General features: G+C 40.0%; 1 protein-coding gene across 5 annotated transcripts in view; it reads left to right on the top strand.

The window, feature by feature from the left end:
- Nucleotides 1–5,397: 5,397 nt before the first annotated feature.
- Nucleotides 5,398–26,406, top strand: part of Prdm2 (PR/SET domain 2) — a 122,433-nt gene continuing 101,424 nt past the window's right edge. For 3 of the 5 annotated variants that reach the window (XM_087215757.1, XM_004850315.3, XM_004850316.3), the window contains exon 1: nt 20,810–20,975. In XM_087215757.1, the coding sequence (XP_087071883.1) occupies nt 20,967–20,975 (9 nt within the window). In that variant the 5' untranslated portion in view covers nt 20,810–20,966. Of the gene's footprint in view, nt 5,468–20,809; nt 20,976–26,406 lie in introns of those variants that run through there. The other 2 variants (XM_087215752.1, XM_087215753.1) reach the window with 2 other exon arrangements.

The following is a 26,406-nucleotide window of genomic DNA, read 5'->3' as shown; positions in this document are numbered from 1 at the left end:
GGAGGAGGGAACCACAGTCAAATTGGAAGAAAAGTGAATTCAAAGCATAGGCCCTGAGTTCTTGCTTTGCTATGGGTAATGTGCTTCTATTCCAGAAGTATTGTTTGAGGGAAGACTTGTGTCTATTGATAATGGAGATATTAGGTAACAGTTTTCACACTCATGGGCCTTAGAATATGTTTGGGATTTAAGACGTATCCATTCAGGAGTTAGGCTGCAGTGGGACAAAGCAAATGGATGATGGATAATTGCTGATTGGGGTTGTATTGGGATTCATAAAAAGAAGAAACGATGAAGGTGGACTCTCCTCCTATATGTGTTGGTGGTGGCCCCTTCAAACTCGTGTCCACCGAACTTCAGAATGTGACCTTATTTGGAAATAGTGTCTTTGTAGATGTAATTAGTTAAGTTTAGGTCATGCTAGTCTAGGGTGGGTGTTAAATCCGACTGCTGTTCTTAAAAGTTCACGTGAAGACAGAGGCAGTTGAAGTGATGTATCTATAACTAATGAAAGCCAAGGCAAACACCAGAATCTAGGAGAGAAGCAGGGAACAGATTCTTCCTTAGAGCCTCCAGAAGGAATCCACTCTACCAAGACCGGCAGACCCAGGAGAGAATACATTTCTGTTATTTTAAACCACTGCATTTGTGTTATTGTGTTGCTATGGCAGCAATGGGAAAGTAATATAATGAAGATTGTGTCCAAAAGCTGGTTTTTTTGAAGAAAAGAGAAAATCTGGATGTGAAGAGAAGGGTGACAGAGTGAATCCTAGCTAAAAGGCATGGTGAAGAAAAGCAGCCCAGCTTTTCCAGAATATGCAGTCTGACAATAGTGTCTTTGACCAAGTGGGGCCTCTTTGTAACAGATAATTCACATCTAGGAAGAGTGGGCCATGAGCAGGTTGGTAAGATGGGCATCCTGTCTGCAGCCACTCCTCTAAAGTGAAACATGACTGGACCCGATCTGAGGAGGCACATGAGGCTCCGTGTGTTACCACCTTCTGGCAGCCTGCATGTTTTTGTACCTGATTTATCTTCTATTCCTTCTCATACGGCTGCCATTTCCTGCTGAAAAATATTTTCACTTTATGTCTTTGTTGCCAACCTATATGTTTTATTGATGCTCTCATGGTGGTGTATAAGTGAATTAATTTTGCCTTCAAGGAAAATGGAGATAGAAACTTCCCTTTGTATTCTTGGGCACAAACTGCATCAGCTTTTAAGTTTGTCACATTGGAGTTTCTGAAACAGGAGGGAATGCTGCTACTTAGGGACATCTGTATGGGAAAAGATAAAGCTATTATTTGATTTATTAACATGTTTAGTTCTAAAAAATAAAGTGACATAAGAAATACAATGGAAAAATCTAGAATCAGTGTTCTAGATTTTCTTATAGGACGAAATGAATTTATCTTTGGCACCAAAACTTTGAATTGGTTAAATATCTTAGCATTTTGGAGTTGGTCTTCTTTTGTCCTTGTTTTCTTTTTCTTTTTGAGATGAGGTCTTACTATGTTGCCTAGGCTGGTCCTGAGGTCCAGGGCTCAACCCATCTTCCTGCCACAGCCTTTGAATAGTTGGTTTTTAACATAAATGCACCAAGACACCTAGCTTCTCTTCTTTTAAAAGTACTACTATTGAAAAACAGTGTGGGAGTGAGCCCTTGCAGAGCATATCAGGAGCACGAGGCTGCAGTTCTTGCCTCGAACTGTACTTACTCTAAGCTGCTTTCATAAATCCAGTCTCCTCCACTGAATCCTACATTCTAGAGGGCACGGGTGATATCTGTCCCCAGCACCTACAGCACTTCTGTGGCAGGGGAAGCTGCATGAACAGTAAACACATTGTGGACTTTTGACACCAGACAAGTCCTTGTGTCTGCCACTGGCTGCTACCAGCTGTGTCTCTGAACACTGAATCTCAGCTTCAGCTTGTTCATCTGTAAACAGGAGCTGCTGGTGCCATCGTGAGAATTATGAGGACATGGTTTTCCTGGGAATGTAGCTCAGTGCCACCATGCCTGCCTGCCAAGTGCAAGGCCTTGGGTTCAATTCCCAGTACAAACAAAAACGAAAACAAACACAAACATTAAATATCTTAGAGGAGGAATGACTAGTTGAGAGCATATGTGTAGTGTGGTTGCCTGTATCGGCTCCCAGTCCAGCTCTCAGGTGTGGGTGTGGGTGTGCGTGTGTGTGTGTGTGTGTGTGTGTGTGTGTGGGCATGCACACACACACACACAGATGCACGTGTCAGTGCCAGGGATGAGGAGATTGCTTACCAAGGAGCTAAACTGTCTAGGTTAAAAACCTAGTTACCTAGTTCTGTATCTTAACAAGTTTTGTCACCCCTTCTGGCCTCCGTTTCCTCAGCTGAACGTGAGGCTAATGTGTATCTGACAGGGCTATCAGAAGAATGAATGAGGTCATCCATGTAATGCACCTAGAACAGAACCTACCAGAGAATAAGCACTATTACCATGCAGGGTAGGTTAAGTCCATTTACATTCTCATTCTATTATAGATTCTTTAATCTCAGTCATGAAATCTTTAATCTCTTTAGGAGAAATGCTGTAGGCATCCAGCTGCTCTGCTGGCCAGGAGCACGCTGGTTCCAATTATAACTATATGCTATCTTTTAAATACACAATGTCTGGTCCACAACATATTTTCTTTAATCCATCCACATCCAGACAGCCAGGGAAAAGGCTTTCTTTTTATTCCCATAAAAAATATCTATGTGGTATTTACTACATACCAGAACTGTTCCCAGTCCTGGGGTGTTGTGGTAAATGAAGACCATATTGTCTTTCATCTGTAAGGCCACTGCCAGGCTAAGGTGTCAACCTGACCACATGCTGTGCTAAGTGCACCTGTGTAGAGAGTTTCACTGTAGAAAAAAGGTATACTTTATGCTTCTTTTCCCTCATACATAAACAGCCTGTGAGATGTGATGAAGATGTTTTGAATTCCTTCTCGCATCTTTCTGGGGTACATTTCACCATTTGAAAGAGATAACCGAGTAATATTTAGCGTTCCACTCTGATAAGCACCTGTTAAATTACACTATATTCTTGATCATTGTCTGTTTTGCTTAAGTAGGTATAATATAAAACATACAATTATTTACCCTGAGAAATAGCAGGGGTATGATAATTCAAACATATTCAAGAAAAATACACAATGGCTGATTCAGGGGTGGTTTAGAAATGCTGAGGATATACTCAGTGTGACAGGCTATAGAACAGTCTCCAAACACAATCACATCTCAATCCCCTGAATTTTCAATTTACATCATATGGAGTTTCTGAAGATGTGACTAAATGATGGGGAGGTTTATCCTGATCATTTGGTGCTTCCTAAATGCAATCACACGTATTCTTCTAAAAGAGGGCAAAAGGAAATGTGACTACATACAGAGTAAAAGGTGATTTGAAGATGGAGCAGAAAGAGATTTAAAGATGTTGGCCTTGAAGATGAGATTTGGCACAAACCAAAGGATATGACAGCCACTAGAAGCTGGAAGAGAGAAGGAAAACCTCTAGAACCTTCAGAGGGAGCATGGTTCCACTGATACCTTGGGTTTAGCCAAGTAAAACTAATTTTGGATTTCTGTCATCTACAATTGTACAGGTATAAATTTCTGTTGTTTTAAAACATGAAATTTGTAATAGCAGCTCCAGGAAACTAATACAACCAAGTCATTTTAGATTAATGCCAGGAAGGTCAACTACTGACCATTCTCCCAATCTGCTCTTGGCATGATGACATCTAGTACATATTCCGGTTCATCATGTCAGTTCTGACACGCATTCTATTGAGTGCCAGGTGCTACAAGCTTTCCTTTTTAAATTCTGGTTTTTATGTCAGTGTTTTGCTCATGGAAGGAATAGACAGAATTCCCTGGTATTTCTCCTGAAGATACCTCAGAAGTATTTGATGCATAGTTTAAGTTGAAAGGCATTACTCTATGTATGGGGTGTGTGATAGTTAACTGATTGTGTCAACTTGAATAAGAAAAGCCAACTAAATTGGATCAGCATAGTTCTAGGTATGGCTAGAAGGTTCCCTTCTGTTTCTTCAGTGGAGCTCCTGTCTTTACCTTCATCTCAGATATTGTCTCTTGGCTTCCAGCACCAACTCTTCAGCCTCCAGCACAGACCTTTCAGCCTTCTGGTACAGACCCTCTGGCCTCTTGATACCGACTCGCACAAGACACTACCATGAGCTCTAGGCCTTTGACTGTATTCTTTGCACTGTTCCACACCTGACTCTGTGGGCGACCATTACAAGCCAATCTTGCAAATTCTTATATATTTGTATATCTTGCATTAAATCTGTTTCTCTAGTAAGTACTGACTGATACAGGGTGTAAAAGTCTAATCTGCTTGTCTCACAAGACATCACAACACAATATTTTAGTGACATCCTCACATGTATTTTCCAGATCTACAATCTCTTTTCCTTCAAGGAAAAGAGTGGAAGAAATAGCAAGCCTTTGAGGTTTGGTTTTTTTCCTTAGGCTCTGTGCTGACCTTGTCACTATTTAAAGCCTTGATAGTATTTAGTCTGATGAAATCATCTTCCTTTGTTCACTGAACGGACCATGTCATCAGCTACAACAGCATCATCCCTCCACAATAAGATTATAACTTGATACATGTTGATGCCACGTTTTCTTAAATGGAACCCTAGTTACAGAAATGAGCTCCTCCGGTCTTTTTAAAGTTTCTGAGGCACACCTGTCCCTAATATCGTATCCATCCTTTAGACTGGGTCATTTCCACAGAGGACTAAACTACCCACTACATTTAGATTCCTTCGGGCTTCGTTCTCAGTGGTTGACTTTATCTTGAAGTGTTCATGGCTTTCCCCACCATTTGTTCACAACAACTCTGGACTTTCTCTCTCATCTCCAGCGTGGGCCTCCTCGAAGCTCAATGTCCCCTGGGCGTCTCCCCCGCAAGTCTGAGCCCTCTCCAGGTCACCCTCGTCAGCCTCCAGCGGAGAACTCTGCCTGGCCGCGCGTGTCTTCTTGCTCTCTGGACGGCGGACGGAGAGCTCCGCGCCGCAGGGCGCTGTCCGATCTGCTGGGCTGCAGCGCCTGGGCACAAACCTAGCTTTGCAGAGGACCACCAAACCAGCTCGGCTGCGACTGCGTGCCCGAGGCTCTGAGGAAGGGGTCTGGTCCCTACCCCGCAGGTCCCCGCTGTCCTTGGCGACGGGTCCTTTTCCTCCTCTTGCCCCGACACCACTTCCTCGAGGAAAGGCCGCGCTTCCAGGGGCGGCTCGAACGTCGCGAGCCTCCAGCGAGGAGGGCCCGGGCGCCCGGGTCGAGGAGGCCGCGCTGCCCGACGTCACTTCCGACCGGGCCAAAATGGCGGCGGCGCGGCTGCGGCGGGCGCAGGGCCGAGCGGCGCGGCGGCGGCGGCTCTCGGCGCGCTGAGGCGCGGGCGCGGCGGGCGAGGGTAAGAGGCCCCGGGGCGGGTGGTCTCCCGGCCGGCGCGGGACCGCCAGTGCGGCCCCGCGGAGGAGGGCGCCGGCGACAACGGGACGGCGGGCAGGCGGGCTCGCCCCTCCAGGTCCAGGCGCTGGGGCCAGCTGTCCCGGGCGGGGGCGCACTCGGGGAAGCAGCGGCGCCTGGGGTCTCGGCGGCGAAGTTTGGGGTTCGCTTTGTGGCGCCTGCGCGCGATTGCGCCCGACTGCGGGGCATCCGGAACCCCGCGTGGGCTCGGCCGCTCCAATTGTCAAGGCGCTGTACTCTCCCTTTTGTGTTCCCACCGAGCGTGTCTTGCGCATTTGTATTTTTAATTTGTTTTGTGTCTTGAGTCTTTGTTTCCGAAATAGTTTTGTGTGGTAAAAACCTGGAGATTGACTCCCTCGTTGTCTCCATAGACCCAACGGTGTGTGTGTGTGTGTGTGCGTGCGTGTGTAAACAGACGCGCACTTCTGTCTATACGTTGATTGTGTTACTGACGCTATCGATGAACCTGTTTCTGATGGTGCCTCGTGAGACATGAAGTAAACCAGCTCAGGGCTACTCCCCAGCCCTGTGAGTCCTCCGGACCTAAGGTCCACGCGTGAACACGGACCCCCCTAGGCTTTCGATCTCAGGTCAGGCTGTGAGCTGAGGAGACATCCCTCACTTAACTGGAAAGTCGGGTTTCCTCACCTACGCAGCTGGAAGTTTCCCTAAGGAGATGAGTCCTGCCCTGCCAGCCCCTCACTTTGCATTTAGTGTTACTACCCTGAGGTTGTGGGTATAATACATTTGATTCTTGGACCACCTTTTGCTGAATTCTAATAACTTGCTCTTAGAGCCCTATAATCAGACACTGAAGTGATTGTCCCTAGCACAGTTATTGTTCCCAAAGCACGACTAAACTGTATCTTAAAGTTTTTGATTATGCCAGGTTCAGTGTTAAAAAAGTGACTGTACCGTTTAACAACAAACAGAACCTTCCAATGATTACTTTACCTAGATAGAACAGGCTTCGTCTCCCTTGTGTCCATGTATGTATTAAATATGGGGCCCCCTTTCTTAACATAAAAGAAAATGTGAGTACAGATAGTAAGGAGCAGTGACTGAGAGACATAACCACGGTTTTAAAAAATTAAAAAAAATTTTTAGAGTAGACTCTGTTTTTGAGATGGCACACAGCTTGGTCACTCTTGAGGCTTTCTTAAAAAGACTTACGTGGCAGAATTCTTTTCCATGTAGAATCTCAGTTTAGCCTTGAGATCTTTATAGATCATCGCATTAAACTCCCTCTTTTCGAGCTGTGCAAATGAAGATGGAAATTCATGGTGGGAGGTCACTCACACTCCCTTTGCATTTGCTGTTGTTCTAGGACTGTTTATCAGACACATCTTTTCTGGTTAGATTTAAATAATTTTGAACATTTAAAGGACTTACAGTGGTGTTGCCAGGAACATAATGGCAGTGCTCAGTTAAGTGTTGGTGTATTTAGATTTGTTTTTTCTTATTTTGTAGACAGTGCTTGAAATAATAGTGCTTAAATTTGTAATAATGTATTAGTTTTGTGAGTACAAAACAAAAGTATTCTAACTGTAGGACAGAACAGAAAAAAGCTTAAAGAGGGGATAGACACTAATATAACCTCCCTCTTCAGATAACGTGGGCAGATATTTTCCTTCCAGTCTCTCTTCTGCATATTTATATTTTATACAGGATTGATAACATATTGCTTATATTGACTGTAACTGTCTTCCTTTATGTGTTGTGAACATGTATCCACACCGTTAAGTATTCTTTCATATGATGTGTACTGACTAATCTGTGGATAGACTATAATTTATTAATCAATTCCATATTGATCTGTAAGGTTTCTAAAACCTGAGAGTTTCTTTTGATTTGAAAGCTTCTTCTATTGTGAAATTTAAAGTGCTGTTAATTATGTGAAAGATGTAGATTCTGCTTTTTAGCCTGGCATTTTTCTTTCAGATACAATTTTAAAAAATAAAACAGTTTTAGCTTCTTTGTCTTCTCAGCTGGATCTGTGCAGTTATTTACATAGATCTGAACGTATTTTTTTGACGATTATTTTACTTTAGATGTTTATTCATGGGTCTGTGGCTGATCTCTTTTTTAAGTCCCAGATCTGATTTTAGGTCCTGTAAAATCATAGTTTCCAGGGTGGAAAGCATCTTATTTGCTATTTTCATGTCTTCTGACTAGGTTTTTATGTTATTTTTAATATTGATGCAGGAACCCCCTGCCCCCAACCCGAAACTGTGGGCTTTCACTTGAAAAATACATAATGGGGTGTAAAAGAGGAGTAGGTGGACACTTGCGGGGAAAATTGTCAAACTCCCAGTGCTCTGAGTTGCTACAGAGTTTTTCTGGCTGTGGGAACCTTAGGCTGTGTGACAGTCATTGTGACAGTCATTGTGACCGCTCCTGGTGACTGGTGTCCAGTGCATCCCAGTTTGTGTGCTGCTTGTTAGTGATGCTGTCACCCATTGCAACATTTTGTTAGGGGCCTGCTCTCCCCTGTGAAGTTAAGAGTTTCTAATTAGAGATGTAAAATTAGTGCTGAAAGCAAAGCTTAGGTCCCATTGAAGTAGGACTTCAGAACCTCTGCACTGTTGGCAAGTGGGCTGAGAGATTCCTTGTGGTAGAGGACTCTAGTACACCATAGAATGTTTAGCAGGTTCCCCACCGGTGAGACAACCAGTGGTACCTCCTCCCAGTTGTCAGAAGCAGTAAAGACCTCCGACACTGCCAACTGTCCCCTTGGTGGGGGACAGTATTGCATAATTCTTAATCACAGCCTTATAGCAAGGCTCATTTGACAGGATGGTTGGCTCATTGAAGCAGTTTATCATTTTTCAAAGAACTGTAAGTGTAGAAGGTATGATTTTTACCTTAAAGCCAGGGAATGGACTTTCTGTTCTGTCCAGATTTCTTCCAGCTTTTATTTTTGTGACTTCATGGAATGGTCCTTTATAAGTGTTTTGCATTGGCATCCTTTTGTGGCAAGAGCTAAAACAATATGAAGTATTTTGGAGATTATGAAGGACTTTTCATGACAATGGGATCAGCATTCCCAGTATGCAGATTAGATTATTATAAAATTTAAATAAATTTGCATAGAGTTGATGCATGGTGAATAATTTAAGCATGTGGTCCATTATGCTGAATAGCACAGAAATAACTGTCTTTCCTTCTAGAAAATGAAACTTGGTGAAGTAGTCTTTTTGAAGATTGATGATAAAAGCCAAACTAGTTTTTTAAAGTCTTTTTCTTTTTTTAACAACCAGTTTGGGGTTATGCCCAAAAATGATGAATTTGTCCTAAGGAAAGATTTACTTTTGAAGTGCTTACCTAACTTTAACTTGATACATTATAATTTGAAGATAGCTAACTGATCTTCATGGAAAATGTGTCATTAATTCACCTTTCCATGGGGGAGAAAATGTTGCTAAATCTTTATAATTTTTCTGAGTATAGGTAATATAGATTGAATTTTGTTGTGGAAGAAGTACTTTTTAGTCAGAATGTTCTGATAAATCAAACATGAAAAGAGATCTGCTGTTGGTTTTTTGAATTAAACAATAACTGCACAGTTTGACTGGAATGAATGCATGTGTCGTGTAAATATTCTTTCTTAAAGAGAATGTCTTTCATTACCCACCACACCTCCCTGAAGCATGAATTAGAGTTATTGTGTGTAGTAAATCTGGTTCATTTGGAGTGAAATATGCTTATAATATTTTTCTTAGTACTGTATAGTATTTATTCTTAAGAGTCTTGGTTCATGTCATATACTGTGTTTCCATTTATTGGTGCTTTGGAACATGCAGTAAAGAAGGTTTCAATGAATACTTACATATTTTCCAGCCATTTTGGTGAAAAGAATATTTTACAGCTCTTGCAATAAATCATTTGTTTTGCTTTGAAAGAGCTGAATTAACTTCTTGGTACAGCTTGTCTGAAATACGTAAAGCTAAGTGCAACTGTTAGTTTGATTACAGGGGGTAGCCAGTGTGGAAATTGGTCAAACCCACACATTTCATGTATGCTCATATGTAGTTTTTCTCTGGTAGGAAAAGTCTGTGGTACTCTCACATAATTTAAATGATGCCATCCAAATTTGAAAAGAATTGTGAGCCACCAAATCCATACATGCTTCAGTATGAATCCTGTACATTTCCTAACCTTTATTAAGACAATATAAATGAGCATATTTTGGAGTATCAGTGTAAAAATTGTGACAAAGTATTTCTTACTCTGAGGCTTATTTTAGCAACTTTGCCATGATTCTAAAGGTCCTAGTTTTAGGGTACACCTGCAAGTAGGAGTTTTCAAAAGGAGTGCTTGTGGATAAATGTTGACTCTTCGTTGTAAAGCTTTCTTACCCATCACTTGTTAGAAGATGTGGAGCAGTCACTCTGTCTGTTTAGGAATCTGCTGTGCAAGTGCAACCTGAAGTAATTTAATGGAGCCCAGCTCAGGTACAGAATGCTGGAGCTGTGTGTCACTTGTCCCCTCTCATTTCTTCATTTTTTTTCTTTTTTTTTGGTACTGAGGATTTTACCCAGGAAATATTGAACTACGTTTTATTTTGTTTTGAGACGTGTTCTCACCGAGTTGCCTAGGCTTTCCTTGAGCTTGTGATCCTCCTAACTTGGCTGCCCCTTGCCTGGCACCACTTTCTATTTGTAGATTGGGGACAACCATTACTTCTCTCTTTTACTGAGGGTTTTTTTTCTTCAGTTGAATAGGTGAAGAACCTGCAAACAACTTAAGACACTTTAATAAATTTTTGAAAAGCAATTATATTTACCTTAGATATTACCCAAGATTTACCTAAGCATGGCACAGTAATTGTAGAGGAAACCCTTCCAAGTTACCTCTTGAGTTCTTATGCACTTTGACCTTACTATGTTCCCTACTGGACATAGTGAAAGGAATGACTGTCTTGTCCCTTCCATGCCTTCCACAAAGTGAAATCTTGCATCTTCTATTCTCTTTGTATATTTTTTCCATGGCAGTTTCTTTTCGGGTTCCCTCGGGACTGAAGACTTCTGATTCTCCATCCCTAACCTTGACATTGGTTTATGTGAGGACTAGTTTTCCATTTGACTAACGTAGCTTTCTATAGGAATATCTGGCTTCTCCTCAGTCTCCAAAACAGAGATCACCACATACCACTTAAATCCCATCTCTGCCCCTGACTGCTTTTTTAGAAGGATTCAAATCCACTCTTCCCCTCAGTCATGTCCCCCATTTGTACCTATCCTCACCATCTCTTACCTCCTGTTCACTTAGCTAACACATTCTGCCCAATCTTTTTCTGTGGCATGGATCATTTTTTCTTTCCTTCCAGTCTGTGGTCTAAACCCTAACTGCTTATTAGCTTGGATTTCTAGCTAGGCTGCCTGCCCCATTTTTTTGGCTATCTCCTTGCACCTACTTTCCTACTCTTTCTTGTCAACCTGATCATCCTTAAATGTTAACACTTTGTTTTGCTTATGGAACTTCCTTTGGCAGAAGCTCCTCCTCCCTCACATGTGGTGAAGGATGATTTTCCTGCACATGGCCAGGGCTCTCTTTTTCCTTACTCTTCTTTCTTTCACTGAAGACTTTCAGGGCTTTGGGAGTCAGTTGGGGGCTGGGATAATAACTCCTTACACAATATCTAGGTGGCCCTGCCCACAAGGTCAAGTTCAGATTTAACCCCAAACTCAAAGTTCCCCAGAACTGTCCCTATCTATAATATTATTGTTCTGTGTAGGTACTCTCTTGAGGTGCCCTGTTTTGTTGACCACAGCAGACAAGGTCAAGAGCCTTTCACTATTATTGTTTTGCAGTACTGGGGATTGAACTCAGGGGTGTTTTAGCACTGAATCATATTTCTAGCCCTATCTATCTTATCTATCTATCTATTCTTCCATTAGCCACCCCTCTATCCATTATCTGTCTATCCAAACATTCATCTATCCATCTAATCACTATCCTCTATGCATCATCCATCCATCCATCTATCCATCAAGCCTCCCACCCACTCATCCATTATCTATCCATCCATCTAACCACTCATCTACCCACTATCTATCCATCCAGCCAGTCATCTATCCATCTAACCCTCACCTGTCCATCCGTTATCTATCTATCCATCCACCCATCTATCCATTCAACCACCCACCCACTCATCATCTGTCTATCCATCCAACTACCCACCCACCCATCCATTATCTATCTGTCCATCCAACCATCCATCTATCCATCTAACCACCTACCTATTCATCCATTATCTATCTATCCATCCATCCATCCATCCATCCAACCAATCACCCCCATCCATTATCCATCCATCCAACCACCCACCCATCTATCCATTATCTGTCTGTCCAACCACCCATCCATCCATTATCTGCCTTATCTATCCATCCTTCCACCCACCCACCCATTCATTATTTATCCATCTACCCACTCAACCATTATTTATCTATTCATCCACCCACCCACCCACCCATCCATTATCCATCCATCCACCAACTCACCTACCCATCCATCCATTATCTGTTCATCCACCCACCCATCCATTATCTGTCCATCCACTCACCCGCCCACCCATCCATTATCCATCCATCCATCTACCCACCCATCGATTATCTGTCTCTCCATCTATCCATCCACCTACCCATCATCTGTCTGTCTGTCTGTCTGTCTGTCTATCTAGCTATCTATCTATCTGTCTATCAGAACTGGGGGTTGAACCCAGGGCCTTCACACTAAATTGTATCCCCAGCTCTTTTTTGGTTTTTTTTTTTTTTGAAAATTTTACTTTGAGACAGGATCTCATGAAGTTGCTTGAGCTGAACTCAAACTTGGATCCTCCTGCCTCACCTTCTCAGAGTGCTGGTGTACCACCACATGCAGCTCTTCTAATTTTGAGACAAGGTCTCCCAGGTTACCCAGGCTGGCCTTGAGTTTGCTATCCTCTTGCTTCAGCCTCCTTAGTAGCTGGGACTATAGGCATGTCCCTCCATGCTCAACTTCATTGTTTTTCTTTTCTTGTACTCATAAGTGGTTAGGCATTTATTTTCACCTGGAGCAAGAACTCCAAATAATTTATTTTTAACAAATATATTTTCCTTTAAAAATAATAACTCTTTATGTTTGTCCAAGGGCATCTGAGACTGTAAAGCCATACACTCACATTTGCTCTGCAAACAGTAGGTATTACTATTGTCTTTAAAAGCTCTTGAGAACAAAAGTAGTTACAAATGTAGAGAATAAAACTCAAACCTCAGATTACTGAAAGTTTTATTCCCTGCCAAAATAAAAAAAAAATCTTAATAAAACCTTAAAAAATCTTAATAAAAAAATAAAATATTTTTTGTGATGCGTGCCTGCCACCCTAATAAAATAGCTTTTAAGTAGAGGCTCTATCTATTAGAAGTTCCAGATTTTACTTCCACTTGTTTCCCTGTGATCTCAGGAGAGCTTCCTGTCGCTGAGGTGCAGTTAGAAAGGGTGTTTGGCTGTAGGACCAAGCACATCTGTGTTGCTGTAGCTTCCTACACTTCTCTGGAAAATCTCAAGGTTTTTTTCAGGCTTCCTGAATTTCTCAGTTTTCAAATTTTAATCTCAAAAATAATACCAGCATTGACAACTTGGTTGAAAAAACAGTAACTCAAAGGAGTCAACTAAGTGTTCATTTTGGTGTGGCAATTGTGGACGGCCCTTGCTTTAGAAATTTTGTTTGAAGCTTTGACATTTGAGTATCAGTAAAGAATTGACTTAAGTTTTCTTTTATAATAATTTAAGGTTTTTGTACATCTTGCATACAGAAAGTGTCAAAAAAGTATCTTTATTGAAACTTCTTTATTCTCATACTGTTGCAGAATATACAGTCCTTAGTCACACTGTACTTTTTGTGGGGATTGGGAGGAGTTGTAATAACCTTGAGACTGCAGGGCTGTTCTTCTCTGAGACCAAAATGAGCTGTACAGGAGCCTGCCCCCAGCTTTTCGCTTTGATTTCTATATCTGTTTCTTGGCAGTTAGTCCTGAAAGTAAGGAAAGGAAATTAACTTTCTAATTCAAGGGTGTTTTGATGGAATGGAGTTATCTCATCTAGGAAAACTGAATATGATTGTTTTGTTCTTCTGGCCATTGGGAGGAATAGCCTACTGTTAGAGTGAGCAAGGATATATTTTAATTTCTTTAGAGAAACGAGATATTTTTAACTAGAGAAGCAGAGGGAATTATTTTAGAAACCCTAAGCAAAGCCTGAGATTTATGATGTAATAAATTCCATGTTCAGTGCAATATAACATGTGTATAAGTTTGATTAAAAGAATGAGGGAGAGCATATATTAATAGTTGTCTATAGCATCAATTAAGTAAATAATACTTGCTATTCATTTATTTCTAAGTTTACCTCTTTATTAGTGGATGCTAGGAGCAGGTTTTTATTATTATTTTTTAATGTTTTTATTATTGTGGTTCTGGGGATCAAATCTTAGGGCCTTATTCCTTTTAGGCAAGTGCTCTCCTGCTGAGCTAATTCCTAGCCCAGGAGCAGTATATTTTGCAAAAATTTCTTTTAATCCCTCCCCACACCCCTCCTCCAAATAAAAGAAGAGATATTTTGGTAGGGAAAACACCCCCTCGGTACCACAGTCTAAATGTGGATTTATAGTACTTCCCTACTATACTAGCTGGTCTTTCATTTGATATTTTAATATGGTGTTGTTTAATGGCTCAAGGCCCATTGGAACCAGAGGGCTGTTGACCTCAGAGCTCTATAACTTACACATTTTAAACAGAGTTCTAATTAGTCCCACTTACTCATCTGAGTGCTACAGCTCTGGCTCTAAAACCTTTGAGAATAGCAGACCTTTGGTTTTCCTAACACATTGCAGGGAAACTGTGATGTCAGTGTCAGATTCTCTCACCTGGAGTAAGTCTGCTGAAACTCACCTACTTCTTTCTTCAGGTTTGTTGCCTAGACACACTCTGCTCTGTGCCTTGGGGAATCAGACCCTGGGTGGTTAGTGGTCTTGGTGTTCTAGGCAACATTAAGGGAACTGACTTACGGAGGTGGGAGAAGCTACTGGTTTGTTTGTGAGCATCCTCTTCCTTGTGTCTGTTCATATACCTTTGCATGCACAGCAGTTCCTCTCTGTGATCTCCTGTCTTTGGCCCTGGAAGGACCTCACTCCAGGGTTGAGAACACCAGCCTTTTGCAGCAGACTCCATCCCTGTGGTCCAGCATTTGCCCAATCTTTGCTGAGTCCCCAAAATGTGTGTCTTTTCTTTCTCCTCCACCCCCCAGGCACAGTCTCTTATTCTTAAAATGGTAAACATCTTAGGTTTGACTTGTCACTTCAATTTATTTAATTTGCTATATAGTCTGCATTTTCAAAGGAAAGTTGGGGCTATATTTTTTAGTTTGAAACGGGATGATTACACTTATGAAATTATTATTTTGCACTTAACAGATTCCTAGGCAGATTCAATATTTGCGTTTGCTTAATCTAACAAGTGGGCACTGCATGTTTCCATGTTGATATATAAGAGTTTGAAGGTAAGAAATACGATCAGTAATTTTCTGTGACAGTGAGTACTTAATAGTGTTTGTAAGTTAATAAAGAGTGTTTTTAAGAAGTTTGCATGGTTCAGATATTTTTATTTTTATAGAAGATTTGAAATTCCAAAAATCCTTCAGAGTGAGTTAAAATCAGCGTTAGACACTAAAAACCTACTAAAAGCTTCCTTGTCTCTGTATTTGCTGTGAAAACTACTTTCTGTCGTGATAGTTTTAGAATAATTTTCTTATTGTGACCATCACCTTTCGGGGGCATCTTACACAAAATGGTATATTAAAACCTTTTTCTTGCACTCACTCCCTGTTTTTATATCATTTTGGATCTTTTAAATTCAATATAACCATTACTAGTTTCATCGTTTTTGTTTTACTCTTTGCCTATAAGCTTCCTAAGTCTTTTAGAGTTAGTATTTTCTGATTCTTGATATTACAATGTGGATTTTTTTTGTAATTTAAGCAGATAATTATGAGAAATTAGTATCAGTGACCTCTAAGTGACTATCATAAAGCTAGTTACAGAATTTTCCAAATATTCACGCGAGATATAAAGTGATCCTAAAGATCAGGGATTGATTGTGAAATCAATGGCTTACAGATGACAGTGTAAATTAAGTCAAATATTAAGTATTTTCCTAATGCTTCTGCTTTCTCCCAGATCTAAAGTAATCTTAATTTATTACGTTTTTTTGCCTTTCATATAGGTTTGTAGAATTAACAAATCTGCAAAGATGGGTGAAGACAGTTTAGCCAGTGTTGTATGTGTTGTTTTAGTACTAGCTTGCATCGGTCTTTAGATTAATCAGCTTTATTTCAGAGGATTGTTGAGGGAGATAGGACTGGGGCTAATTGTACCCAGGGACAGGGGTGTCCCATTTATCTCTAGATTTTCTTGTCTCTAGACCTCCATATCAGATGACAGCAGCTTAACAGTTGTCCAGCTTATCTTGAGATTTGAGATTTTAAAGGACCAGTCTTTGAATAAAGACCCTAATTATTTTCTTGTTACTGTTTTGTTGCTGATAATTTATAATCAAATCACCATGAAGATAGTAAGTTAAATATTGATTAAGGATGGTTTGTTCAAGAATTTGAAAGCAGTAGCTTGCAAAGTTAAGTATATGCATTTATTAAAATTGTAGATATATATGGAGGAGGAAGGGAAAGGGGATTTTTAAAAAAAGAAACAAGGTATAGTATGTACATATAACCATTCCCCAAGATGATTGTAAACTACATGTATTGCAGACATGTACTAATAAAATAAAAATTTTAAAAATCATAGATATAGACAATAGTAATCAAAGTCTTGTTTCTTTGAGAGCATGCTATTAGTAAACTATAGTTGGTGATAAAGGTTTTAGGCTCTAAACTTACAGATATATCTATCCAGTGTACATTTTCTGCTTCTCCAGGGATTAATCCATATCAGCAAGGTTGAACAGGAGGGATACAGAGACATGTTCAGGGATTCCTATGGAAATACTTAATATTGTTTATCCAGGCATGGAAATCCAGAAGAGAAATGAAGGCATAATCTGCTGTCAGAAGAGTACTGGACTTTTAAAGTTTTTCAGGATCTAAAATTAGAAAGCCGAAGGTCCTTTATTCTTTAGCTTTAAAATATTTTTTATAGGATGGTTAAGGTTTCATTGGTATGTCTGGGAAGATTTCTAGCCTCTTCATTAATTGGATTGATCATTAAATTTCTCGCATTTGACAAAACTTTGACCTCAAGGTCATTAGTTAAATTTTTAACTGATTTGACATGAGGTAAGTGGTATGTAAAAGTGGTGCTGTTGAACTCTATGCTGAACATAAACATTATGTAGGTTTGCTGTGGTACTTCCGAGGGGTTTTGAGCAGGGCTGGAGGAATCTTAAGGAAGTTACTCCAAAGCAGTGTTTGAGGAGTCTGGGGTCGCTTTAAAAAAATACATAATTTCATGTCAGATTGCAGCTAGTCAGATGATTACTGAATTTCAGCAATTCTCAGCTCCAAAGTCAGTGACAGACTTGCAGTGGTTTTTGTGTTGTAAAATATTTTAGATATATAATCTGACCATATTACATGCCAGGAGGGAATCATGTAGCAATCTGATTTATGTTATACTTTCTTTAATTTAGAAAAAGTTGTCATTTATTCAGATAATAAAGAATAAAATGCTTTAAGTACTGTACTGTTTTAGCTGCCTAATATCAGATGTCAGGATAGGTCAGTTGTTTGCATTGGGCCTGTGAGCTGGCAATGGGAAAGGGCGAGAAAAGGAAAGGAAAAAACTGTTAAATAAAAAAGGAAAAACAAATGAAAACCAGATGGAAAGGCAGCTGCTCCATCCTCCCAGATCCTCGGGACAAAGACCTCAGTGCCACCCTTGACTTTTTTTTTCATACTTCACCCCTAATTCAGCAGCGGAATTTGGAGGCTCTGTTTTTTTTTTTCTTTTTCTTTTCTCTTCCCCTTCGCCTCCCTCTCCCCTTCCCTTTCCCCTTTCCTCTTCTCCTTTGCCCTCCCCTTCCCATCCCTTCCACATTCCTTTCCCATTCTCTTCCCCCTTTTCTCTGCCCCCTTCCCTCTTCCCTCTTCCCTCCCTCTTCCCTCCCTTCCTGTCCAGTCCCCATCCAGTCCAGTCCCTGTCCAGGTCCCCATCTCTGTCTCTCGTCCCTATCCTGTCTGTTTCTTCTGCCACCCGGACTGAGTCAGCATCACCTGTCACCTACACTGGGCATTTGCTGTGACATCACCACTTGCATGTTGTCCCCACCTCTGCACAGCTCCATAGCATCCTTGACCCTCAGCCCCAGGCCCACTATACAGGAGGCTTCCTACTCATACTTCCGCTTTCCCGCAATGCTCCTCCCTAAACCTTTCAGGCGTACATATCTTCTCCTTACTGGGTTTTATGAGAGGGCTCCTCAGTCCTTCTGTCACCAGATTGTTGATTTGGTGGGTGTAGACCTAGATACAGAGATTATAATCCTTCTCTTCCTCTTCCTATTTATTTTTTTCTGAATCATATTCTTATCCGATGTACTAAATGTTTTGTGTTTGGTGTATTTGTGCATTGCAGGTCCACTCCTCTACAGGACAGGGTTCTTCCCTCTGTTCATTGCTCCAGAACAGTGTTTGGGCTCAGGGTAGACAGGAGTCATGGTGGCTGAGGGAACACTTACTCTGTCTTATGGAAAAAAGTGTTGCCCCATTCTAGAATCAAAAATATAGCTAGTTAAGAAAGATCCTTATACTTAATTGTTGTCATTTGTCCTTTGACAGTATGAAATGTTCAGAATTGGACACGATCTAATCTATAGTGATAAAAAGCAGATTTCTTTTTGTGCTGAAGAAAATGTCCTAAAATTGATTGTGATGATAGTTGCAGAACTCTGTAAATATAGTGAATGTTCGAGTTGCACATTTAAAATGTCAGTTGTATGGTGTATGAATATCTCAGTAAAGCTTTAAAATACAACAAACAAAAAATAAAACATCCCAAAACAAAACAAAACCAAACAAGAGTGAAATGTAATTAAGAAATGATAGAAACCGGAATTAGGGACTTTTGGCCAAGTTATCTTTACCTTCTTGAGTCTGTCTTATCAATTGAGAATGCTAGTACTTACCTCAGTGAAGATTATTGAGCTAATTATGTGAAGGCTTTACAGTGCCTGCTGACCCTTGGAAGAAGTTCCATACATAATAATTGTGATAACTGATGACTCTCATGAGGAGGAAATGACAAATTGAGGGAAATGGCCTAGCATTGTTGCTCCATTCAAACATCTCTCATTAAAATATTTGCATTTGACTCTTAAGTTTTTGTCTGTTCCTCATGGAGAACTCCCTTTGGCCAAAGTGAATAAACCTACCTATAAAAGCTCAGTGAGAGGACAAGTGGAAGCCCTAATACCTTATTCAGCCAGGGTGTAAGCTGTCACATTGGACCGCCCAACGGGACTGATGGTAGTCAGTAAGCATTTATGGCCAAGAGGGTTAGGTATGCATGTTTTGGAGCCCATGAACCTTATCACTGTTTTACACCCAAGTGTACATTTTTTTTTTTTTTGGTACCGGGGATTGAACTCAGGTCCTTGCGCTTGTGCAGCAGGCGGCGAAACCACTGAGCTAAATCCCCAACCCCCAAGTGTACATTTTTAACATTATAACAATCTTAAGTCTCATGCAGTGGGTGGATTATATTCAATATGTGATGTGTATACCATGGAAGGACATGTTAAGTATCTGTGAGAAAGATGCTCTTTGTTATACTTTAAAAGAAGGGACATCCGTGGGTCACCCTTCTTTTATGGATGTTTTATTTACTGAGTATTTAATTATTAGGCATATACATTGGTTTGGATAGTGCTCTCTCTTAACAAGATGCATTTTTATGGAATACATTCTTTGTGCCTGTTACAAATTAAAAACAAAATAGTTCAGATGACCAGACCATAATTGAAATGTTATGCCTTTGCCTGTTAAAAGTGATCAGGTGAGTGTGGCTGACAGCTGGAGAAAAGAGAAAAAGTCAACTCTCCTCACAAAACTAGGGTAAAATGTGAAATGGAAAACAATATTCTTTGTGACGGCGGGCAGGAAGTATATTCTTCTGGTGAGAAGAATGCCATTATATTAGAAATTCCTTGGGTTATTAACAGTAAAAACAGAAACTTATAGTTATAAGCAGAGTCTTATGGGCCAGGAAGGAAAGAGAAGTTATTATAAATAAATCCCGGAAGAAATAGTTTTACACTTAAAGGTGCGTGTATGTGTCCATATACTGAAAGCATTTAGAACATTACAGTGGAAATTGTACTTAAAGTGGCACGATTTTCACATATTATGAATGACATCAAATGGCTCCTAAGACATACACCACAGAAATGACCATCTGGATAGATTATTATTTAGAAAACGAGTACAGCCATGCATCGCTTAATGACTGCATGTGTCATGAGAAATGCGTCATTAGGCAGTTTTGTCACCATGTGAACATCATAAATGAACTGACACAACATTGCTAAGACAGTCACGAGGCAAAATGATCTTAGGGGACCACTGTCAGGTGTGTGGTCTGTCGCCGACTGAAATGTGGTATATGACTATGATTAATGTGTTTACAAGAAAATATTTCATTGTCTTATTCTCGTATGCTAATAATATGTTGAACACAGAATTTTAAAGGAATTACTATAGCTTTTTCCAAACCTCTTTTATTTGCTTTTTTTTTGGTACCAGGGATCGAACTCGGCTCCTTGCGCTTGTGCAGCAGGCGGCAAAACCACTGAGCTAAATCCCAGCCCTTTTATTTGCATTTTATTGCACATGTTTTGTTCTTTTCCTCAAGGGTAATTTACCATAGCCAGTGTTAGTAAATTCACATTTCTGCTTCAGGAACTTGAAAAACAGTAATGTAATAAGCTCTCATTGTGTTTGCATGCAACACATTGATACCAGCAAAAGAAGGATACTTGCTTTGTTTGCATAATGACTTACTCCTCAATACTTTGCATTTCTCACTGTTAACAAAGCTAATTTATTTTTAGGAGTGATGCAGTTTCAAAGCAGAAATTTGATGTCATTCTAATGAGTCTGCTTTCAATTGTACAGTACATTGAAGGCCTAGTAAGGAATAATAAGAAATCTGTTTTATTATGGATAATAAATTTGAGAAGTAAGCTGTCAGTGTAGATTGAAGTTGATCTAGCATGGAGTTGCTGTGTGAACAGCCCTTTGTGCAAACTCTGCAGTTCTGTGTGTGGTTTTAAATCACTGTAAATTTGTAGGCAGGTACATATTACATTTGTCTGTTTTTCTTTTTAGGGTTCATGTAATCAAAGAAGTTTCTTTGTTGTGTGTATCTTTACAGAACACAACAGGAATTGAAAATGAATCAGGTGAGTTTAAAAATAAAAATTTATACAAATACATAACCTAGATGTTAGACCAGCTCTTGATTTTAAAGACAGTAACACACATATTCATTCTGCTCAGATTTTAATTTCGTTTCTTAACACCATGTATTAGTTCGTTATTTTCACAGTGTGCGTTTGTTGATGGAGTGGAATGTGCATTGCTTTGTCGTGGGTTGGCATTTGTGTGGGTTCTTGAGTGGAGGGCTCATTCTTAGGGACTTTACTTTAGACTTTCTTTTTTTTCCTCTTCCCAGCCACACTCTTGTGTGAGGTTTTGGTCTTTGTTTGTTTTGAAGCTTATTCAACTTTCATTTTTAACATTTCTTATTTTATAATTTTCCATTGATTCAAAAGGGAAGATGGAAAGTTATTTTTAGAAACTGCAGCTGGTCAAACCCAAACTTTAAGAATTTTGTCCTTGAAAATCCTTTTCAGAGAATAAAGAGGACAGATATTGAAATGTAAGGTGTATTTCTCTTTATAGATGGGTGTGGGATTACCTGGAGATTTAACTGTTCTGCTATGGATATTTCTGTAAGCTCGAGGGTGTTCTGATAAGTAGAATCACTTGTATGGATTTCATGTATTCTAGAGTAGCATTCGTATTTTCTCAATATCATTTTGCTTGTAGTTATAGAAATTTATGGGCGTCAGAAACATTCTCTTAAAAATCTTCGTAAACACATTCTTTTAAAATATGAAGAACTAAACCTAAAAATGTGAAGTATGTAATATATTTTCGTCCTTACCTTAAAACTCTCAGACTTGAAAACATTTTGTTTCTCTATCCCCTGAAACATTAGACAACTTTTTTATCTTTTACAGATGCTTCTAAATAGAGGTCTCAGGTCATTTCATTAGGTGTTAGAGTTTAATAAATCCAGTCCCGGGCCAGGGATTTAGCTCAGTGGTTTCGCTGCCTGCTGCACAAGCGCAAGGACCCGAGTTCGATCCCTGGTACCACCCCCCCCCCATACAAAAAACAAATCCAATCCCGTGAAGGATGTAAAATTCTTGGAATGGATTCTTTTGATTTCTTTCCATTACTTTCTTTATCAGAAAATGTTTATTTTAATGCAGAGGACTATACATCATAAAAAATGAATCTGGTGAACACATGGGACACATGGTTTCTATTATTTTAAAACTTGGAGATTTACTGAGATGCTTTTGATGGCAAATTAGTTTTGAAATGGTGAAGAGGGAGGGAGAAAGAACAGAGTAGATTTTCAGTCATCGTCTGTCACAGTTATATGAATATATGTCATAGATTTCATTTATTTTCCTGTTTCAAGATTGGCTCTTAAATGTGAACCTGATCACCTAAAGAAGCTTATTTTTCTACTGCTGGGGTACCATTGTTAGAGGAATCTTGATTCTGGTTAAGAATGATGGTGAATATTTCCAAAGTGGAATCTAAACATTGACTTTGTTCCTGTTGCATTACTGTTGACTGATCCTTTATTTGAAGTGCCTACACTTTTAACCTTAGGCTTAATTATGCCTTAATCCTTATACCCTAGTCATGTTTTTACTGTGTTTGGACTTTTTTTTTAATGCCTAACAGTTTTGCTTTAATGTTCCCTTTATATCAAATGAACTTGTGTTTAAGCCCGCATGCCATTCAAAAGAGTTGTAGCAATACCCATTTCTTTTCTTGGCTCTTTTGCAATTTCATTTTGCTTTTGACAAGTTTTAATGTCAGATCTATAGAGGGCTGCCTTTGATGCCAAATGCCAAATATCAGTGGAAAAGTATCCTCATGTTTCTAATGGTTAGCACATTTCTGATTGGGGTATAATTTACATGGTCTGGTACTATTGAAAGTTTTGTTTGGATTATAAAAGTTGTCCACTTTTTGTGACTAAAATTTTCAACATTTTTAGTTATATTTCATTATTGGAAGAATTTATTTGCAGGCTATTGGGACCTAATTATTATGTCATAGCATAAAAAAAACTATCACTATTTTTCAGCAATTGTCCTAGTAATTTTTAAAAACTAAGAATATTCAGGATAGTTTATGCTGTACTTGTGTTTATCTTCTCATACTCAGCTGGTGAAAATGATCAATAAATCCATCAAAAACTTTAAAATGACTACGCAAAAGATTTAGGCATTGAAAATATTTGAACTTGAAAAAGATTGACTTATAATTAAAATCCCAATGGTTATTTTATGGTTGGAATATTCTCTCTAGGATTTGGTTGGCACTACTTTGGTGAATTTTAGCTGTCCTGTCTGTCCCATAATGGGCAGGGTCTCTTAAGACAGAAGCACAGAATCGTTTCTTTCATGTGTACCTGTCACTGAGGTTTAGAGGCAGAAGGTTCCTGGATGTGGGTTTACCATATTGCTTGAAAGCGATTTCTTTAGAAGAAATGGTGAAGTCTGATGCTTGCCAGTATCGTAAGCATGGACCATGAAAGTGGTGTTTTGAGGTGGTAGGCTCAGTTGTGTCTATGTGTTCCAAGTCCTTCCTGGCAAGGTAGCTCTCCAGACTCCCATGGAGCCCAGCTATGAGCTATGAGTTGCTCCCCTGGAGGAACTCTAATCTGACCCCTTCCTGTACCTCTGTCATTTCAGTGTAGAGCCAGCTATGTGAGTCCACGTTCCTTCTTAGTGAGCCCCTGCCTGGCTGGCAGGAGAAGGAACACTTACTGTGTTTCCTCTTCTTCCCTGTTTTCTCTGCTCTCTATTTTCAGATCTTAGATATCCTTTATTCTTTAAGAGTCCACACTGACCCTGCTCAGGTTACTGTGGGGCTGTATCCTGATGAATCCATTATAAAGTAAAAAACTGCTGGGGCCAGGGATTTAGCTCAGTGGTTCCGGTGCCTGCCTTGCAAGCTCAAGGAACCGAGTTCCATCCCTGGTACCCCCAAAAAACCACAAAAAAACCCAAACTGTTAGGCCAAACCATCCTAAGTTAGGGGTCATCTATATTTAATTTTTGAGATGTTCTACTGAATTCCTAGATTGATTTAGTGACATAATGCACACAGGCTAATAGTACCTTAGAGTAGATTCACTAGGCTTTAATAAAACTTGATATATATTGAGTACCTGACAAACATGTCAGGCACACTGCTAAACATAGACTATTAATTACTCTTATTAATTCAGACTTTCTAACTAACATTTGTGGATAAAGATATCGAGGCCCGGAGAGCCAGCTATAGCTTGCACTTGGTCACTGCAGCAGTAAATGAAAGAGCTTTGATATCAAACAAACTTGGCCTGGGTTCTTGGTCACCATTCTGTACTGCTCTGTCAGTCAGGATAAGCAGTAAAATGCTGAGTTAACAAGCAGTTCCAAAAATCACAGTGGTTTAACACAGTAGCAGTTTATTTCTTGTTTTTGTTACACATCCAGTGTGAATCAGTATAGGTCTCTGCTTTGAGATATTTAGGAGCCGAAAAGGATGGAGGCTTTGTCTCAGTAAATGACTCTTTCATTTGTATTAATTAGTCACAGTCAGGCTGGCACATTGAATTTAAAACTTGGTCAGGGGAGCATTGCAGTCCCCTCAGGTACCTGATAGGGGAGGAGAACTGCAATATTTGAGGACAACCATGATAATTTATGACAACTGCCTCGATTACTAATTTACTGAGTCATACTTAGGTTTTTTTCCCCCCTAAGACCTTTGTATGACTCACTGATATTAGTATTTGAAATTCCTAATAATTATAATTGAGCATCTCTACATGCTGGACAGTAATCTGTGCTATTGCTGCTAACCAGCAGCAGGGCAATTTAGTCTTCCAAGCTTATTTTAAAACTGGTAAAGTAATGAAAGAAGCTTTAGTTATTCAGTGCTGCACACCCAACCCTGAGTACTGTGAAAGGCATCCCCATTGCCATGTTCCCAGCTCTCCTAAAGTCTCACCCATTCCCTCACCCCCTGCACAGACTGCCTCCCAGCATGCTGTGGGGACTGAGGTGAAGTAGGTAGCAGGGCTCTGCAGTTTCCATGCTCTAGAGGGGGTAAGGCAAGACAAGGCTCAGTAGCACAGAGTGCTCCAGAGACCTGAAGCAAGCCTGTGATGCAGAGCGGTGAGGTGAGGGCAGGGGTGGGCTCTCTGGATTACATGATCTGAGGAGGTGACTGATGGTATAATCAACATTTAGGTCATAGCCACCAACCAGGTATATCTCTTGGAAAGAGAATCCTAGGCAGAGTGAGCACACATTAAATGCAGAGGTCCTGATGTGGGAATGAGCTTGGTTCAAGAAACAAGGCAGGCCAGGGGCTGGAGCTTAGCCTTGTCAGGAACTTTGGGACAAGATGAAGTTGGTGTGGGAGGCAAGGACGAGGTTTCTAGGGACACGAGGCCATCGGAAAGCGTTTCTGTTTTATGATAAGTATAGCTGGAAAGTGCTGGACAGTGACATAACCTGATTCCACTTTTAGACTGTTACTCGTACTGAGCAGTGTAGTCTGGGCTGTCAGAGGCAAGAATGTGGTAATACACTTGTTCATTCCTGGAATTGACACCATATTTTCAGACACTTTCTTCAGTTGGGCAATATAGTCGACCTTCAAGCTTTTGGAGAGAGTAATATTTAATATTTCTGAACTAATTTGATTACTATCTTTTTCAAAGATAATGTATAGAACTTTTTTGTTCCATGTGTCCATCTGTTCATTGTTATTGCAATCTTACTCATTCCTTAGTGCAATTTATTATTTCAGTAAACTGAAGCATGTTTGATTTTTTTCCCCATTGTTTGTCTGGGAATAGTGGCTTAGAATCTAGTTTGGAAATTTAAACAAAGAAGATTTTTTGGTAGGATTTTAGAGTATTTTAATATCCCATGATTCTTGGAATGTTTTTGCTTATAACAGTTACTGTGGTGATTATTACTAGCCTGTTGTGGCAGTCATCTATCTGTATGCTAGCATGAATATGCTATGAAGTATTCTTAATTTTAAATGTTATTGAAATGAATCTCTTCTATCACCCACTGCTCTCAGCCTACAGTGTTAGTTTTGATCAAATTGATCTTAAGAAGCTAGGTGCTATAATTAAATAGATTAAAACTGATATACAGTAACTTCTGGTCTTTAAATGTAAATGAAATTCTAGTAAAAGTTGCTTATTCTTATATTTTTAAAGACTGAGTGCAGTAGTACATGTTACCATGTAAGATGGCACATGCAGCCTCACATGTGGCAGTCAGTGCCAAGGTTGTGCTACACAGCAGGGTTCCTCTGCCAATTGCAGGGTACTTGTGTCCATGGGAGTGGAGAGAGGTCTGTGGTGAGGAAGTGAGGAGGCAGATTCTGAAGCCACAGAGCTGGAGCAGAGCTAGGAGGAAGGGAAGGCGTAAGTGATCAGAAGTCAGGGGGACTTCTGGAGGTTTTGAGTAGGGGAAAGTTTGAATTTGGTTAAAAAATAAATCTTAA

This window comes from Heterocephalus glaber, unplaced genomic scaffold, assembly GCF_053883595.1.
Source record: "Heterocephalus glaber isolate CG9 unplaced genomic scaffold, H.glaber_assembly_v1.0 deba00001452, whole genome shotgun sequence".
NCBI classification, from domain to species: domain Eukaryota; kingdom Metazoa; phylum Chordata; class Mammalia; order Rodentia; family Bathyergidae; genus Heterocephalus; species Heterocephalus glaber.
Note: the sequence above shows the minus strand (reverse complement) of the source record. Positions and strands in the feature narration are given on the sequence as shown.